This window comes from Amblyomma maculatum, chromosome 9, assembly GCF_055883805.1.
Source record: "Amblyomma maculatum isolate TAMU_Amacu chromosome 9, ASM5588380v1, whole genome shotgun sequence".
Lineage (NCBI taxonomy): Eukaryota > Metazoa > Arthropoda > Arachnida > Ixodida > Ixodidae > Amblyomma > Amblyomma maculatum.
The window spans coordinates 76082343-76096323 of NC_139352.1; the positions used below are offsets into that span (position 1 = coordinate 76082343).

Here is a 13981-nt window from a genome sequence, read left to right on the forward strand (position 1 = left end):
TCCTGTGTTGGCCACTGATCTAGAGACCGTTCATCGTGTTCCAACAAAACTGAACGAACAAAACATCGTAGCTAGTTTCTACTCTCGATCATACAAAAGCGAGGTTTTGAGAAAGGCACGAAAGGCCAGACTGAACACTAGCAGTCTTGGATTTCGAGAAGAAGACAAGAACCCAGTTTTCGTTAATGATCATCTCTCGCCAGATAATAAAAAGCTGTTTGCAAAAGCCCAGAGCTCAAGAAAGAAAAGCGGAGGAATTTTCTGTGGACCGACAATTGCCGTATCAAAGCGCGCTAAACCAACGACAGTGACGTGTTCCGTATCTCTAGCGAATCTGATCTTTCAAATTTTTCATAAACTTGCCCATTCATACTAAGTAATCGTCTTTGTTTTTTGCAACGACGACTTAATTTTCACTTTCTAAGCTTGAAGCTTTTCTTTCTATCCCGTGCCGTTCATTTATTCATTTTACTGCGCGTAGCCTTCGCAAACATTCCGATGACATTTCTAGTTTCCTATCATCGATTCATCACAATTTTTCGATTATCTGTATCAATGAAACATGGCTAAGCTCCAGCGACCAAAACTTGCATTCTTTTCGGTCTTACTCAGCCGAATACTGTCATCGAGGGGATAGTAACCATGGTGGCGCTGCTATTTTCATATCATCTAAGTTCCATTATCTCAGACGCTCGGACTTGTCAATTAACACGTCTAATTACGAGTCTGTATGGTTGAGCTTGATAAGTCGTTTGTGTCACAAGATTCAAGAAACATTATCATCGGTTGCTTATATCGATCTCCTTCCTCGTCCGTTACTGAGTTCGGCTTGGCATTCGAAGAAATTTTAAATAAGCTATCTCTGGAACAAAAAAATGTCATTATTATGGGTAACATTAACATAAACCTTCTAGATGCTTCAATGCCTTCATATCATGAATACAATAACTGTAATAATGGTCAAGGCTTCGAATGCCTTTTAAACGTACCTACAAGATGCCCTAATAACGGAAACAGTTCCCTTATTGATCATGTGCTGTCTAACGTAATTACTTCCACCGCTGCTGGTGTAGCCGAAGTTGAAATAACTGATCACCACCCTATTTTTGTGCGAATAACATCTATCCCCGTTGATGGTCTCGTGCAGGTTACTAAGAAACGCTTGAATTCCTCGCTATTTCACGAAACAATTGCTAACACAGATTGGCTACCAATTACTTTAATAGATGACCCCGACATTGCTTATGAAGCATTCACTGCTACACTTGCTAAAGTTCTTGATACATCATCTACAACAGTGACATATTGCTGACAACCTTTACAACCCATGTGTAACTGGCAGTCTCTTGAAATGTCTACGAAAAAAGGATAACCTGTATATAAGACTAAGGAGCAGCCATTTAATATTAATTTACGGACACGATATAAAACTTACAGCAATGGACTTGGCAGGCTACTCAAAACTTCCAAGAAAAAAATATTATGAATATGAAATAGGCCAAGCTGGTAGTGATTCTAAAAAAACTATGGAAAGTTATCAATTCATTCCTAAATAGAACTCCTACTACGGCTTCAATAAAAGAAGTCCAAGCAGGCAGGCATATTTGTCGTGATACTCGTGACATTGCGAATGCTTTCATTGATTCTTTTGTCATCGATCAGCCTCATCTTACCCCATTCACGTGTACCCCCATCTACCTCATAGTTTTTTTTCGTTTCCCGGTTCAGAAAGATGCAAGCCCAGGCTTTGACAACTTCCATTCTCTTCATATCAAGCTAATATCTTATCTGATTTGCAATGTGTTTTCTTACATCGTCAACTTAATCATCAAGACGTGTATCTTCTCTAGCGCGCTAAAATAAAGCCAAACAAATTCCCGTCTTCAAAAAAGGTGACAGGCGCCTAACAAGTAACTCTCGTCCCAACGCTATTCTTTCCTTTTTTAGCAAAAGCCTGTTCGTCGTCCGTCTGGCAAATTACCTCAGCAAATTTAACATCATATCTTCTAATCAGTTCGGCTTCAGGTCTGGATTTTTAACTGAATTAGCCTTAATTTCTTTAGCAGATAAGATTAAAAATACCATTGATTGTGCATGGTCAATTAGCTGGCGCATTATTCATTGATCTATCGAAGGCATTTGATTCAATTAATCACAGCATACTTTTTGATAAATAAATTCCCTTGGAGTATCTGGTCCCGCACTACACAGAAGACTACTAATGTTGGCGTTCCCCAGGGTTCCATCCTTGGACCACATCTTTTTTCTAATATACATTAATGATCTGCCATCGTGTAAATCTTCTGAATGTATATTATACGCTGATGATACTACTATACTAGCATCTGACACGTGCATAGATTCATTAACACGTAAATTGAGTACAGATGCAGCAAACCTAGCAACCTGGCATCTCTATATATTTCCCTTAACTCTCACATACTCTTTGCCACTGATCATGGGACGTTTCCTGGCATAGATCTTGATTGTCACTCAAAATTTAACAGGCCTATACCCTCCCTTAAAAAAAAAAAAAAAACAGCATACGGCATAAGGGTTCTCATCAAGGTGCGAAATTACTTCAATTTACACACGCGCATTTCACTTTACTATGCTTTCATCCATAGTCACATTAACTATTGTATTTCTTCTTGGGGTAATACATACAGAACACGTATAGCACCGCTACAACACATAAAAAATCAAGCCATTCGCATCATTACTTCTAATAGCCATTTGTGCAATGCTGCGCCCTTATCGCAAGCTCATAACATCCTTGGAGTCTCATCCATGTTTTATTATTCTATTGGCATCCTCATATTCAAATTCATAAATGAATCACTTCCCATTTCAATAATTTACCCAGTTCCCGCGACGTAGTTTCACTCGGTTCTCAAGCCAAAATAATTTTTTACTCCCAAAACTCAGCACCAATTACGACAAATTCACAGTTAATTTCTCTGCCTCATTTTGGAATTCATATAACTCTTTCGACGCTCACATTTATGAATTTTACAAAGCGAAGGAAAATCTGGTGCCTGAGAAGGACACGACCAGAAAATTCAACCAAGTCCGGCTTGCAATTGTGCCATTGATCAGCTTTTTGAAGACTTGTTCACGGTGAAAGAAATATAAAAATTACTCAGCCAAGGTGGCCGGCTTAGCTCATTAATCAATGAAGGCTGTTAAAGTATGGTTTGGCTACTTTGTCAAACACATTTCTCGCAGACACTTGATTCTTCACTCAACATTATCCGTCCAAATTAGCTATGCCTGCCTCAGAGTGGAATTCATTACCATTCAGAATAAAGCAATCATCGAACACTCGTGCTTTTCAGCGTAGTTTTCGTACTTTTCTGCTATCGCGCAATATATATATATATATATATATATATATATATATATATATATATATATATATATATATATATATATATATATATATATATATATATATATTTCCATTGATAAGAATTACTTATTCCACATTCAATTGTTTTCCTCTGTTTTACATTCATATAACATGTTCCCAATTTATGTTCTGTTTATAGTTACGACATCTTGTATTTCTTTGTGTTCTACATTTATATTACATAGCAGTTGCAGTTTTCACCCGCTGTTGTTTGTACTTAATCATTTTTGTTTTGCATGCTTGTAAAAGGAGGTCCCCTGTGCAGCCATTGGCTTTGGGACCTCCTCCTGCATTTACTAAAATCTGTTTATTCAGTCATTGCACTGAATAAATTCTGATTCCGAATCTGGAAACAGCACATGGCTATGAGGGACGTATTTTTGAATTTTTGCGGATCAATCTCGAGCCCCTTCGGTTCAATCACGGATTTTAAAGTGCTAATGTCGGGGCAACTTTTTTCTCCACTCGACCTTCGGTTAGACTTGAATGCTACTGTGATCGCTTACAGCGCTTCCTCTCCAGAACAACGCGGATTTTAATGATCTCTTTATAGACATATACGGGAGTTTATTAGTTTAGTGGCTTATCATTGAAACTTGAAGAAGATGCAGAAGGGCTTTCTGAGAACAAGACATGCTGCAACCCCGCGTTATACGCAATCTGTGATGCCTACATTATACGGGATTCGGTCGCGCCGAAAGTAATAGCTGTGGGGTATTTTAGAAGGAGAACTTGTTCGCGCCCGCCCTGAAACATGTTAACGCCACTATGACGTATGAACTGCTGCGCAGCGCACCGTCATTACCCGACAATGTCTATCATGAGCAAGTAAACATAATTACCTGGTACACAGACAGCGAGTCCTCGAACCTGCACGGTGTCTTGCACAGCGTTGAGAACCTTCGTGAAGGAAGAACGAGAGAAGTATTAGAGATTATTATGACGGCGCAAAAGTGGGTTCGTGATAACACAAAGACGTTCCCAAGTCCTCATAACTTGCTTCCTGAATCAACCGGCATTGTGGCATACTGTCGACTGTCACTAGCTAACTTGGCCTTCTCACTGTTTGCTTTCGGCTGTCGTCTAAGATGCTGCAAGTTATTCACTTCAACAACTCATTTAATATGAACAAATGATTCAAGCGATTTTCGCACATGTCTGCCATAGGCGCTGCACGATTCTGACGAAATAGGGAGTCGAAATTCTCGCATGCTGGGGCGCGCTACATTACCGGAACTGCATGAAATGATGTAGGGGTTTTATACACTCTTAATCTGGTTTCACATAGGTTCCAGTTATAAGAATAACTTTTAAAAATGTTCCACTTATAGTGGAACATTTTTAAAAGTTCCACTTATAAGCGATGTCAGAAACTCATGCAAGTCTAATTTGACAGATATGAGACGACGGCAAAGATGAAGTCGAAGAAGTCAGAGAAGTAAAAACTTAGAGAGCGCCCTTCACCACAACAATGATGCATTGATGTAAACAACCTCTCTATATGACTAAAACAATAGCTAAAATTTCCGCAATAAATACACTGGTATAATCGGGATGGCGGAGGGAAAAAGTCTGACCAAGTTGAGCAGAAAAAATTCCAATCCCCGCTTTTTCCTCGCGTTGTGCAGCATCAGTGGCAATTGACACATATGAATGAAAATATTGCAAGCGGTCATTCAAAATGGAAAGCAAGGTCAACACCGGCAAATAATTGGCATGGTTGGGATAAATTCAATCATAAGCCATATTAACCTTAGATAGACGATAACTGGCTTTTGAAAAAGAGCACAGATCTACTGACAGCGGAGTTAATAGCAACTGCATATGTACAACCTGCGACCTTTGATGGGAGACCAGTGAGTACGAAAAAATAAATTATGAGAAGTAATGAAAATTGTTTGTGAGCACGGTAGAAAAGAATCATAATTTTTGAATGGACTCTACAGTAAGTGGCTGGAAACGGGAATCCAAGTGATGTACCCAGTAACCAAGCCGCAGAGTACAATTCATTTAATGCCACAAAACTAGAAAGGCCCAGGCAAAGCCGCAATTCCTGCCGTTCAGTCAAGAGAATTGTGGTTGAAGTTTGTAAGCAGTGCTGTCTGTAGACAAGACGCACCCGAATTCCAGAATAGGGTGCACATAAAGTTTATAGATCATAAGAAGGGCAGCTCTTCTCACTCCATATCTCCTGTGGCTGATGCGACGCAGTATACCCAAGGCACGCTCCCCTTTGCATTTAATGTGTTCAATATGAGATCTCTAACTCATTGAAGAATCATAGAAAACGCCCAAGTACTAAAGAGTAGCAACCTGAACTAAAAGCTCTTGATGGTATGAAAGGGAAATAGAAACAGATTTATTGACTGGAAGAACTAGAATGAAGCATTTATTGACATTTAGATTAAAGGAAAAGGTATCTAGCCAGGATTCAAGAGCAATTAGGAAATTATGTAAGGTTTGATATAAGGTATATCTGTGGATGAAGAAAAGAAGGCAATATCGTCCGCATAGATGTACAGGTGAACATCGTCTCGCAAAAATATTGAAGAAAGGAAAATATTGAATAAATATTGAATATTGGAAGGAAGGAGGAGGAGGAAGATGAGGAGGAAAGGCAGGGAGGTTAGCCGGTAAAAGAAACCGGTTTGCTACCCTGCACTGGGGGAAAGGGGTGAGTGGATATAAAAGTTGTGGGTAAGAGAGGGATGGGTGAAGTCAGTACCGTCACATCACACACATGTCACATCACATGGTCACAGCAAACTATTGATTATTGAAATAGTGAAAGGAAAATATTGAATATTGATTTCTTTGAGAAGTTTATGGGAACACCATGGGCAACGCCTTTTACGCAAGCTAGGTGCGGGGGAGGGGGGGGGGGGAATTCTCACGGCTGAGTTTCCAAACCTTGCACACGACAGAAGGTGACTCAGGCACTCAACCTTTGGTGATATGCATAGGATGCCTCTCTTACAAAATCACTTCACCTCCGAAATGTCTAAGAAATATAGAGTAATAGAGCGAAGTTCCTCCTGGATACCTTCAGTCTTATTTAATCGAATAGCGCCACCATCAACCGGAACAAAAGTAACCAGGACAGTAGTAACCCTGTTTCTGAGGAAACAATCCCAAGGTGCCCACTCCACCGGACGATTAGCCGACCAGGGTGAAGAACGCTGTCCGGGCGAAGATACCGGAAGAAAAGGACCTAGCCTAATGAGCTACTCTAGTTAAATAGTGACCGATTCCCACTCACTGGTTCAGAGAGACAGCAGACACGATGCCTTCACGACACGGTGACTTCGCTTCACCTTCAGTGACACGGTGTCATCGGAACGCGCCTCTGCTGACCGCAAATCTGCCGTCTTCTTCGTCGCCCTCTTCTTCTTCTAGGCTGATGTCAATAACACAGTTAGTCTAGAACCCTACCTGCGCGGATATGTAGCAGTGTATGCTATGTACAGCCGTGAATATAGCTGACGCTTGAAAATTACGAAGGCTCCCCTTTCATCTGCGTGGGCTTGATCCTTATGACTGGCGGGTGAGATGGACTCGCATGGAGTCTGATATTTTCCTAAGAAGAGAAAAGCGCGTACCCACAAGGGGTACCAGTCATGATCGGGTAGCAAACACAGGTTTCTTTTAAATATATGAAGGGAGACAAAATAGACAAGAAATCTCACATCCTCAACCTAGGATATCTTTTGCTTGCTCATCTTGCCACTTACAGACAGCAAACGAAGTACATGACATGTACAGTAGTGGACAAAGGTCTGTGGACCACTCATCTGTGATTTTGGGCTAGAATCACAATGTAAACGAACTATCACCTTATTTCTCTAGCACACATCAACAAACTTAGGTCCAACTTTAGCATCGACAAGTTGATCCGAGACTACTCGCCCATACGAACGTTACGCGCTTTAGTTTCAGTTTATGTGGTCCAAATCTTTTGTCCTCCATAGTACCGTCTTTGCCAAAAGTAACCAGGCAGCAGGATCTACTTTTCAGCCATGTGGTAGTTGATTCATACTACTTCTGAAGCTCTACATCTCTGAAATGTAAAGGTGAGTACCTGTCCTCACTTCTTAACCAGTTGTGACAAAGTGGGAATTCTCATTGGCTTTATAATACAAGTGAGAAGCAAAACATGCTGCCTGGTTACTTTTGGCAAAGACGGTACATGCACTTTGTGTTACGAGGGTCCTTTGGGCTTCGAGTCCAGAGCTGGACAGGTCAACCTTCCATCCTTCTATAGTTGATACTACGTTTGGGTCGTCAGGTGAACTGCTTCGGCATATCCCATCACTACGTGGGGCATGAGAGGATCCTTCCCACAAAGTTTGCATTTGGAATCGTAGGATGCGGGGTGTACTGACAGCAGCGGCAATCGCTGGAGGCCTGGACTGACCTCACCCGCGCATTCCCCTTCCCAATCTCCTAATAAAATTCCCCATCACCGTAAAACTATGTGTGCTTATGACGACATGAAATTTATTTCCCCGACATTTGTCTCTTGCATTTAATCAAGTTCATTCTCGTAAGGGTGCACGGACAAGTTGTCCTAGCAGTGCTGCACCTGGAGGGCTTGCTGTAAAAAATGGATTACGGCACTTATTTATGCGGTAATTATCTCTTAATCGCGTGTTTCTTAAGGGAACTCCCGCAGGTGACGTATTTTTCTAAGCCGTCATCTACGGTTCTAAATGCACGGGTGTTCCTCTGTTAACAAGGAGCGCTTAGACCTAGCTGCACTAATAAGGTGGGCTCTCCCTGAAGGCTGCATATAAACAGCGCTGGATCACTAAGGAACGTTCGCTCGTTTCCCAGCACTTGCGCATTGCGCACATGGTGAGCGCAGTTGAAGGGTGTACATTGACCTTCGCCCATTTAACCAGTAGGCCTGAGGGGTCAATAGAATGGCTGAAAGACAAACCTGCTAAACGCAGTCAGACTAGGAGAAAGCGTTGTTTTGCTTAGTTTTCTTTGGTTAGGCTTACGCTTAGACATGGACAGATGTGGCTCTGCAGCGAATAAACTGTCAAGACTATGGAGTAGAGGGCGCCGTCAACTGCAAGAAGAACCTGCAAGGACGACAGATACAGCATAATCTCGGCCGCCAAAAGTCAAAAGCAAAGGTGAAGGTCAAGTTGTGGTACACCATACGTGGTACCATGGTTCGTTTATATAGCCACACTTTGACCTTTGGGTCATTGAAGGTCAAGCTGCATACCAGATTGACCTTGACTGGTACATGGCGTAGTGAATGTATGTTCCCAATGGCGTGGTGTGCGTGGGACAAACCGTCGCGCAATGCCGCAAACCTCTACGTGTGCGAACGTCCGTCGAGGCAAGAAAAACAGAACGCTTGAGAACAGCACCACACAAAAAAGAGAAAAAAAGTAGGATGACGACGAAACACCAGAGGGAAGAAAACAGAATGACGAGAGAACAGCCCAGGGTGAAGAAACGATGTGAAGAAAAAAAAAAAAAAACGGTCGTAAAAAGGCTGTCGTGTTATCTGCATGAGCGATAAGTAGTACCTATGTATACGCATTCTACTTTCAATTTGTTTCCTTAAGCACGGACCACTATTTGGTTAGCAAGCGATGACGCTTTGGCGGATCGAGGTGGATGACCGCCTCCATACACCCCTCAAGTTTCATCGTGGTTATTTAACGTACCTAGCCGTTGGCGGGCAGATGTACACCAGCGCGGCGAACACGGTGATGTTGAGGAGGGTCATGGGGCTGAAGCTCGTCACCAGGGGAACGTGAAGGAATAGGCCGCTGGTTGGATCGAAGCTCAGCACCAACGTTCTCGTGCTGACGCACTGAAAATTGTCGTAAAAGTTGCCCCTGCGATGGATGAGAATGCCATTGGCCACCCGACCTTTGCATCAATCGTAGCTGCGATAAAATGACTGCTAACTGAACTGTTCACCATTTCATTGCTTTCATTTTGACTGATTTTGATTAGTCTGTGCATTCCCTACTGAAAAATTGCATGAGACAATAACCTCACATTTTCTCACACAATCTCACTCAATTCACGTAAGGAGTCACATACAGTTCGCATATAATTGCATAAGGTCTCGTAGTTTCTTGAATATTATCATACATTATGTAAGATACTTTATGATAATGATGTGCATCGTATGAGAGTCTATGCGATTAGATGAGATTTTATGAGGTTATTGCCACGTATAACGTTTGGTTTTTCAGTAGGGTTCGCTTGCCGTTTCGTTGTTTGATTGACTGGCTGAGTGATTCTTGTTCACTTTATTAAAAATATACACACGTTCAGCCTATTTGGGAGCTTTTGGTGTTTGCTGTAAATTATCCGAGTGTCTAAACTGATAACTGCAAGGATGGGGCCATCCATATGGGAAGGATCTGCACGTGTGCGTATTTTGGCAGCATCTAGCTAATTTTCATTGAAGCGCAGAACACAAAAAAAGTGACTAGCTTCCAACCTGCATTCCTGCGTCGATCGGAACACTTCCACTTTGAAGCAAAAGGTGAACTTCTTAAATATTCCTCGCAGCTGAAAAAGAGAAAAAATATATGCTAAAAGCAAATGCAAGCTCGGAAGCATCACATTGTGAAACGGCTTAAATTTGGAATGGGTAATTGCTGGCGATGCAGTGAAGTTCATTAATGTGGACGTAGCGATTCGTTTATTCCTTTCCAGATCAGATTTGTCGAATGAGTTTTAGAGTATGGGTGCTTATGGCGCGATCGCTGACCATTTCACTAGGTGTGATTTATAATGCTCCTTTTTAAAATAGTTATTGACATAGACACTCTAATAGGCCTAGATTTGTGCAACACAATAAATGACGCACACTGGGTATTTAACAGCAGTAAAGAAAGAGAAAACGAACCATGTGCAGTTGTTTCAAGAGGTGAAGTTTGAAGGAGAAGGTGTCTCCGAAAGGAATTCTGCGATCGTGCGGCCGAAGCCAGCAAGTTTTGCTCACTCCTGAGCCGTTGTGAGTCCCGGCCGGAAAGCTGCATCTATCGCGGTCCTCTGGAAAGTTGATTCGGAGCAGTTGAGTAAAGCAGCGCCATTTTAAGTCGCCGCTGGCGCTTCTAAAAACACAGAAGTACAGATGACTTAAAGCATGTCTCCATGACGATTGAACTCGTTTCGATCACTTGTAATTTACTGAAGAAAGTCCAGTCATGCCAGCTCACATGACGTCGTCGTAAGGTGCATTACGAGAACCATATAACCCTTTCGACGCTCACATTTATGAATTTTACAAAGCGAAGGAAAATCTGGTGCCTGAGAAGGATACGACCAGAAAATTCAACCAAGTCCGGCTTGCAATTGTGCCATTGATCAGCTTTTTGAAGACTTGTTCACGGTGAAAGAAATATAAAAATTACTCAGCCAAGGTGGCCGGCTTAGCTCATTAATCAATGAAAGCTGTTAAAGTATGGTTTGGCTTTTTTGTCAAACACATTTCTCGCAGACGCTTGATTCTTCACTCAACATTATCCGTCCAAATTAGCTATGCCTGTCGTTTAAGATGGAGGGGGCCATATGGTCGCTCCTCTGTATCCGCTGGTAATAACGTTTCATCACTACCGTTACCACCACCATAACCTCCATCCCCTGTGTGCTCTACGCGAAGAACACATTCGGGCCTTTCCTTCCATCTCCCTAAAAGTAGGGAAAAGGACTTTCTTGTTTCCTCTTTCCTACCCTCCAGCCTCGTGGCAGGCGGTTTATATTCAATTAAAATGGTTCAATCCATTGCAAGTAATCCGTCGTTTAAGTCTTTGCGTATAAGAAAGTGTCCCTAAAACGATAACTGCGGCAATATTTCAATTCAAGCGTGCTCCTGGTGACATCTCGCAGCTGTTTAGGGCGACACCTCCTTGCGCGCTCCCTTTCAGTTGACGGCAACTGGTTTATCTGGGTGCGCTCACCCTCTGGCTCTGGCTAGACGGGCATGGCGGGGCACTGTCGCGACCCGTTTTCATTGCTGAAGCCTACGTCATGTATCGGCCAAGGTCAACCTAATAAGCCTCCTGACCTTGAAAAAGCCAGAGGTCAGATTGCGGCTATATAGCTTAACCATGGTACCAGGTGGTGTACCACCGCTTGGCCTTTGACATGTGACGGCAGATACATCATCACGCGTTTCCTCTTGTAGCTGACGGTGTCGTCGACTCCGTTGTCTTGCCAATTTTGTCGCTGCAAAACCATATCTGCCCGTTTCTAAACCTAAGCCTAACCAAAGCAAAACAAAGCAAAATGATGCTTTCCCTTCCACTAGCTAGGTTTAGCAGGGTTGAAGCTCAGCCATTTTTTTTTTTTTTGCGCATCGGCCTGCGCTGAGTTGAGGGAGGAAAGAATGAATGCCATTTTCGATGGCCGAAATGTCCGGTGTTAATGAAGCTGTACTAAATGTCTTCCTTTGCGGAGCGGACTACGGAGTACCTGTTGCGCATGCGCAATTGATAGTTTTACCAAATAGTCTTTCATGGTCAGTTTAAGAAAGAGGTAAATTTCGTCACGAGATGTGAGAAGTTTCCTTGGTTCCCATTATGGGGGGGGGGGGGGGGGGGGGGGGGGGGGCTTCCTGATCTCGAAGATACCAAGTTTTTCTCGTGATTACTTGAGATTAAGAAAAACTAAACGGGTGGTCCCTTGTGAAAAATGCTCAAGGAAGTTTCTTGCAGATCACAGCGAAGAAAATGCACATACCCGTTCCTATGAGGTTGACATCGCACAGAAGGCAACGCCGGTCTTTCTTTCTTATCAGTGGTGATAGATGAATGTTGTAATACCTAGAAAAAATTTTCAAGTTGCCAGTCTATTCACTCAAAAAACAAAAACGAACAAGCTATATCAGTCTATTGGGTGGTAGGTGCTACTCAGTACAGTGGCGATAATGGAGCAATTGAAAAATATTTGCACAAGTGAAGGATATTCCGAGTGGCGGTATTACAACACGCAGCACTACGAACAGGCCGATAACGAGAGCGGCAGGCCATTCTTACTTTTCAGCTTATGGGGAAGCCAGCGTATATTGTTGCCTCCTTTCAGATAGTTTTTATTTCTTTCTCAATCGTTTTATAAATGGAGCTGGAAAGAAAGTTCATGCCCGGTAACGTACGTGGATACAACCAACGCTGTAGGCGTACGTAACCCCTTCCTCATATCAGAATAGCTGAAAAGATGGATATGACCAGGTCGGTGAGTTTGTGAACCTTACCTCCGCTTGAAGCGATTCAACCTTCACGGTCGTCAGTCACTTGTGCCATTATTTTTTACTCAGTGTAGCATTACGAAAGTGCTGCATTCTAATGTATACGTGGTATATCTAGTGGTGCTGGACTTGCAGGTAACAATAATGCCTAAGTAGAACGTGTACCAATGATAGCCTGATTTCCCTTGCGCACGTAAAGAATCCCAAGTTTCACTCATAACTTCCACAGGTGTGATATGGAATAGTGTGGCGAAATCATAACTATGTGCTCTTCGTTTGCTACTGGCGTCTCCTTTGGACAGCGAAAGGCAACGCAATTCTGATGACTAAATCACATTTTTGAAAAAGAGAACTATGCCTTTCCAACTGAGGTAGATTTCCATTTATGCCGATTCATCGTGTGGCTCGGAACGTGCGTTTCATTTTGATTATGATGACTAAAGCTATGTGAAGCTTTACTGAAAAAGAATAGATTTTGCACTCACCCGTCAATGCGGTCAGTAGTGAAAGTGAAGTGACTTATTTCGAGCACAATTTCGATAACAGATTCGATTTTGCTCATTTTTGGGCCGGTATAACTCTGGAGGCCGTTTCTTTAGCCCCTTAGAGGGCGGACGCGCGCCAGAATCTGCAGAAAAAAAGGTAGTAGTAGAAAGGAAACCATACGCAGACAATTCTCGAGGTTACTAAAATATAACGCCTTCATGCACTCTAACTGATATGCTGCAGATGTGTATCATACGGAACTCAGAATGCTCTTTCGCCTCACTTACCAGCTAGCTCGGCATTTTTCTCTTCACCTTATGTGGCTAGTCCCACCCTCAGCAGCTCTCCTGTTGATCGCGGTATGAAGACTGCCGTTTCGGGATCGAAACGACCTCTTCGATACACTAACCAAAGCTTGCAGCCTTGCACATAGACTACGGATTGGCTTGGCTAGATGTGCACACACATAAAGCGTGTCGCTATACGGAAGCACAAGGACAGATGTTTCTAATTCTTAAAAATAAATCATTTGTTTTGAATTTCCTGTTGCTCGAATATGCGCCCAATATGGCGACAGTTTGTCCAATACATCATCTTCATCTTCATCTGAGACCTTTCTCTTCCTGGCATCAGATGATTGGCGGCGCTAGAATCAGCATCGGGTTTCACATAGGAGACGGGCATCCATCCAAGTGGTACGCGGAACTGCAGGCAAAAAAAAAAAAAAAAAAACAAACACTGGAGGCAAATCTAGCTGCCCTCGTTGCTCGTTGCCTGTGTCTGCAGAAACCAGAATAGTCTAACTCTTCACAGATTGACTGTTCTCATCATGACGAGGTATACGGATGCGCTAA

General features: G+C 42.6%; 1 protein-coding gene across 1 annotated transcript in view; it reads right to left on the bottom strand.

The window, feature by feature from the left end:
* LOC146179460 (uncharacterized) overlaps positions 1-13209 on the bottom strand; it is a 28504-nt gene extending 15295 nt beyond the window's left edge. The window contains exons 1-6 of the mRNA XM_084580201.1: positions 13127-13209; positions 12137-12219; positions 10302-10447; positions 9891-9961; positions 9100-9273; positions 4255-4312 (exon numbers count right to left, since the gene is read on the bottom strand). Coding sequence (XP_084436327.1) covers positions 4255-4312; positions 9100-9273; positions 9891-9961; positions 10302-10447; positions 12137-12219; positions 13127-13203 — 609 coding nt within the window. The 5' untranslated portion in view covers positions 13204-13209. The remainder of the gene's footprint in view (positions 1-4254; positions 4313-9099; positions 9274-9890; positions 9962-10301; positions 10448-12136; positions 12220-13126) is intronic.
* Between the last annotated feature and the right edge of the window lie 772 nt (positions 13210-13981).